Source organism: Thermobia domestica, chromosome 10 (assembly GCF_964235325.1).
Source record: "Thermobia domestica chromosome 10, izTheDome1.hap1.1, whole genome shotgun sequence".
In the NCBI taxonomy this organism is placed as follows: Eukaryota; Metazoa; Arthropoda; class Insecta; order Zygentoma; family Lepismatidae; genus Thermobia; species Thermobia domestica.
In genome coordinates, this window is record NC_137463.1 from 9958439 (window position 1) to 9964438 (window position 6000).

At 32.5% G+C, this 6000-nt stretch overlaps 1 protein-coding gene across 1 annotated transcript in view; it reads right to left on the reverse strand.

Annotated features, from left to right (window-relative positions):
• Window positions 1-2797, reverse strand: part of LOC145662273 (methylmalonic aciduria type A homolog, mitochondrial-like) — a 77076-nt gene extending 74279 nt beyond the window's left edge. Inside the window, exon 1 of the mRNA XM_081727662.1 lies at window positions 2709-2797. Within this exon, the coding sequence (XP_081583788.1) occupies window positions 2709-2733 (25 nt within the window). The 5' untranslated portion in view covers window positions 2734-2797. The remainder of the gene's footprint in view (window positions 1-2708) is intronic.
• Between the last annotated feature and the right edge of the window lie 3203 nt (window positions 2798-6000).

A 6000-nucleotide genomic window follows, 5' to 3' on the forward strand; every position in this document is an offset into this window, starting at 1 on the left:
AGTATTGGAGCCTGTCCTAAAGATTGGACCTCCTCCATACAAAACTTTCTGAGTGCGCGCCTGGAGGAAGATATGAATGGATCAAGATATGGAAATTTAGGGAAAAGTGCTGGACAGTTTTCTCTCCATATTTAATAAGTTCAATTTCCAATTTTTGATTATTTCAATACGTTATGAAATACAAACATTTAATACCGGATACATGCATAATTAATTACATTTACTGAGTGGGAATCTGTGAGGAATCCATGGAAGACCCATCCAGAAGATTCTATTTACAAACACAATTTCTACTTATAACATTGACTATTGAATACCTTATCTATAAAGTAAAAAGAAAAAAGTTGTGTCAATTCAACACAATGGTTCTGTGTCACTAGAATATGTGTGATCCGATCCTACTTTGTAACGTATATTACACAAAGTTTCATTGAATATATATAATTGAGGATCTGCCTTACAAAAATATATGTTCCACCTGCAACAATTTTTGGTAATAAATCCTCGGCGGCTATGATCTGATTACATGCAAACTACAATTTTGCAAGAGATAAAATATACAGATAAGTATTTTTTTTCTGGTTGGAACTGTATATTGCATTCGATAGAGATGCAACCGAAAATTAATATTCAAATAAAATTTCAATTTCGAATTTTTGGTGACGTGTACCCTTTTAATTAGCAACTTTCTCAATTATTGTACATCAGTTATATTTCTGGACTTCGTGATTTGCATTTACTTTGCAACTTCTCTGATATGCAGTAGCAATGACAGCTCCTATTATTCAATATGTCGTGATGGAAACAAACAACCTAGCTGCTCAACTCTCCATTAAACTATAACCAACTGTTACCGGTTACACTTTCTAAAGAATGGTTAAAAAAAGAGAAAAGAGAAAAAACGAAACTGACAAAAATTATTTTCTATTGGTTAAAAAAGAGAAAAGAGAAAAACGAAACTGTCAAAATTATTTTCTATTGGTTAAAAAAGAGAAAAGAGAAAAACGAAACTGACAAAATTATTTTATATTGGTTAAGAAAGATAAAAGAGAAAGAACGAAACTGGTAAAATTATTTTCTATTAGTTAAAAAAGAGAAAATAGAAAGAACGAAACTGACAGAATTATTTTCTATTTCGCGTATTTATTTGTCTTTATTTCATAATGGTTTTAAGAACGCAATAAGTCTACCTCATCTATTGTATTATTAAAAGAATTTTATTCTTAAAGAATAACAGTTGATAAAGATATTTGAGATGAAAGAGACGAAGTTGGTAACTCGTTCCGACTGTTCAGAAAAAGAAAAATGACTGTTGATGATCTGTTTAGCCGCAAAAGACCTTCTATTGAGAATTCTAAGGACGTTGCATAAAGGTGTCAAGGAAAATCCAGGAACCAGAAAAGAGTGACAAAGTATTTTCAGTTTGGGGAACTTTATGTAAAAAGCCGTGTTTGGTCGTTCATGGGTTCCTAGAAGATCCAACAGTGGTGAAGGTGTCAACCAGCTTGCGAATTGCCTCTGGGAAAAGCTCCTGATTGTTGCGTTTTCTCTAAAACGTTAAGGAAAAAACATCATTGGTGTGTGTAACAATGAATTCAGGAAGAGTCCAAATTTTGCCCGAAGAGAACAAAAATAGACTCAAAAATGACTTCTAAGAGGACTCCGAAGGGAATTTTCTGTGAGGAAACAAATTTTCTTAGTTAATCTGTAAACATTTTAATGAGAGTTCTTACAGGGATAAATTTTCTTTCCCTCCTGACTGAAAAAGACTGAGCTATCTATTGCGTAAAAAATTACTTTTTTTTATTAAATGGTTGAGAAACTTCCTTGCATTACAATCCACGAGATGATGATTTGTTATTATTTTTATTATTTAAGCGATGTGTGATCTGGCTTCTTGGCTTTCTACACTAGAGTACGCTGTATTTTAACTCAAGTACCTTTCATTCCTCACGATTTTATTCATTTAATATAGATACCGACCCTAACAAAAGTAAAGTTCTCCCTAATTGTCTTACACAGGGTACAATGCCGATTTCTTGCTGTAAGGGTAATGCTTTTTTCTTTTCTTTTATATTTGTTTAGCTTCAACATTTTTCATCATACAGTTGAACGACTAGGAAGGCATTTTGTGATTGGCTTCGATTACTAGACGTAGCAACCTCACGAGCAGCCAATGAAGAGGCTATTCTATCTGTTCGTTTTTGATACTGCTGCTACATGATTGGAGACTGTTTCGTAAGATACTGTGGTCTTAGTTAAAAGTTCACACAAGAGATTGGTATAGTTTGCTTTAGTGGGGAAAAAAATGTGCCCATCACAAAATTGTCGCGTGTTCTACTGTGGGTCCACAAAAGAGAAGAGAATCAAGTGCCAAATTTTTGTGCAGATAATTCCGACTGAAATTAGAAAGAAACGATAGAGGTTTATAAGACTAATGTATTGTTTAAATAGTGAGGTGCTTAGGGTTTTTGAGTATTTATCCTCGCCAATTAAGTATTTCTGCCTGTCAGATATCGAATTAATTTAAGGATAATGTCTATTATCAGATTATTTTTTTTTTAATAACTAGCAAGGCTTTATTTTTATGAACTAAAAGACTAAAGATACAAAATAATTTTCTGTTTTTACTTGGGAAACCAATTCGCTGAGCTTGGAGTCTATACAAATGACAGTCTTTGATATACAAAATGAAAAATACAACTTACTGTAAGAATAGTGATGTCCACCCATGTTGTCCAGCAATCATTGGATTAAGACTTGACTAATTACAAGGTGAGTTACTGATTGATTTCTGGATGATGACTGGATCTTTCCCTTACCTTTTTATATTTTATAATTTTCGTCATCCAGACCCTGAGGTTCTCCATAACAGCTTTGTTTGTCCTCCTAATTACTCTTCACGCTACGTGACTGCCGGAGAACCTCATTAGTCCACGATAAGTGTTACTGTTCATTAAAATTCCTTTTTTAAATTCCTTTTTTACTTAATTAAGTATTATCTTATACATATATTTTTTACATATAATTGCTAGTTCTACCAGTAGAAAACAATATTGGTTGTTTGACTAAGAATAAAACTTTTTGATATATATAGTTTTTTTACAATATGATGAAAAAACCTTTTTTAAAAAAAACTCAAGTGTTATAAATTCATTAAAGTATCGACTGTAGCAGAATAGACAGACAATTCAAGTTCTTTGGCGATGACGAAGTAAACCTTACCAATTCGCCTCACTCCGGTCGAGTATAACTGCAAGACAAATCGCAGTTAAAAAGCAACTTTTACTGAGCAACAGATCCATCTGCAAATATTGCCACGGAAATTAACATTCCATAGTATACTTATTTCTCGATTTATCCTCGTATTTCTAGAAGATCATTTTCTCACTTCGAAGGACCATTTTTAAAATTAAGTTTTAAGATATGAGTCTAAAAGTCATTCATGGCAAAATATTTATCTTTCTTAAAGATTAAAAGGAAATACTAACTATGGTCGTCGCCATATAGCTTTATCGACCATGTCACTAAAAGTTGTTTTGTTCACAGATTGTTTTAATAGTTTATACTGCAAAACAAATATGAAAATTTCTGTTTACATACTGTTTTCCATCAGTAGCTAATTGTTAAAACACTGGTATTCTGACACAAAATGAAGCCGCTTCAAAACTAAATTGGTCAAAAATTTAAAACGTTTCCAGGTATAAAATGAAAAATGAAGATGTTCTTGAATTTGTTACCACAGTGCCATCTTGATTCCGAATCATTTCAAAGTCTGTTTTCTTTTTTCTCTTTAATTCTTTCCTATAGAAATCTAGATCCATAACTCATATAATAATAAAAGACCTTCAGATTCATTGAAGCTATGTTTTTGAACTTTTTCACACAAATGGTTTCTTTTCTTCTCCCTCTCGTGAAAATGTTACTATCTAAAGGACTCGAAAATGCGAGTAAATGGTTCACAATTAAAAGTACAGTCATCATATGTGAACTATAAAGGGTATTAGCATAGGCGTAACTAGAGAGGGGGCAAACTCCTTCCAGAATACCGTTAGACCACGGGCTGATAGGTACTAAAAGGTTTTTTCAATTCTCAGAAGTAAGGGACCATAGTTCCTCCTACCAAAATATCCTAGTTATGCAAATGGATATCAAACTGTAAAATTATAAAAACATAACGGGCCCGACTAAATACTGATTTGCATGAGCACAACGCAATATTTGCGATCAGTTTGCGACAAACGGCATTAAATATCACTTGCGATCAGGGGCGGCTCTAGGAATTTTACACCTTAGACGGAAAACATGTCTGCGCCTCCTAATCTCTTTCTTCCCCCAAAACCAAACCAAAGTGAAGCCTTGTCTTCCCTCACATTTTCACCACATCATCACATTGTTACCATTTGTTTAAGCATTAAATAAAAGAAAACTCACTCCCAATGCCTCTCTCTATGGTATTAATAAGTAATCTATAAGCCAATTATTTTTTAAAAACATTTTTATTGAAATGCCATTTGGAACAAAATTTTACTAATATAACCACAGGGCAACAGGAAATTAAAGTTTTATTGTAATGTAAACCATGTCCATTGTAAATATAAAAAAGAAGATGGTGTAATTCCTTCTTTTAAAAAAATAATTAAAAAAAAGATTCCATTGAAAACGTGATTAGTGACTGCAATGTGTCCAAAAATTTAATTTTTCCCTGTTTAAGGAAATCAAAAGTTAACAGGTATACTATAAACAGCTTTGTGTTTTGGATTTGTGAAATTATTCTGTCAAATGCTGAGTAGCTTCAAAAATATTCACGTCAACTGTTATGTGATTATATAAAGTCTCCTCAATTTCCTGTCACTGTATAATTTAACTATGTATAATAATATACAAAATACCAATAACCGTACACTGGACCTAGTACTCTCGAATGCATGCGAGATTGAAGTAAACCGTGAAAATTCACCATTGGTACCTATAGACAATCACCATCCCCCCTTAATTATAGCGCTTTCAGTTAAACGTTTTCCGAAACAAAAAGTAAACAATAGATCATCTGGTTTTAATTTCAGAAAAGCCGATTATCATAAATTGTATTTAGAACTTTCAAAAGTTAATTGGAATTGCCTTTCATATTTAAATGACGTAAATAAAGCTGTAGAAACTTTTTATCAATTAATTGACGACGCATTTAAACAATGCATTCCAACTAAAAAGAATCCCAGCAATAAAATCTTTCCTGTCTGGTTTAACTCAGAAATAATTCGAAAAATCAAACAAAAATCGTACTATCACAAAAAGTGGAAGAACACAATAGACAATAATACATATTACCGTGATAAATTCTGTAGTTTAAGGACGGAGGTAAAGACAAAAATTGCGAAAGCATACAAAGAATTCGTAGCTAACTCCGAGAATTGCATAGCAGATGATCCAACAAACGTTTGGAATTTTATCAAAAATAAAACAAGGCATTTGACTAATGGCCCCCTTGAAATGGTGAAAGTCTACAGTGTAACAGGGATATTGCGGAGGCTTTTGCACATTATTTTAAGTCTGTTTACAATCATGAACCTGTGAGTTATAACACTGATGCTCTAATGTCACACGAACCTAGAAATATATTACTCGATATTTTCCAAATCACTGAAATAACAATATCAGAAATAGAACATGCCATTAAAAGGTTGAAATCTAGAATAGCGTGTGGCCCTGATGCTATCCCACCTTACATAATAAAGGGAACTATTGATATCATAAAACATCCTATACATATACTATTAAACATGTCCGTAAATATATAATGTTTTTCCAGACCGATGGAAAGAAAGCTTGATATGTCCTATTCCAAAAACTAGCAATGCTAAAAATATAGAAAGCTTTAGACCAATTGCAATTCTATCCCCATTTGCAAAAATTTATGAATATATAATACACAATGGTTTACTTAATCATGTTAGATCCAGTATCTCTGTATACCAACACGGATTTCTCAAGAATAGATCC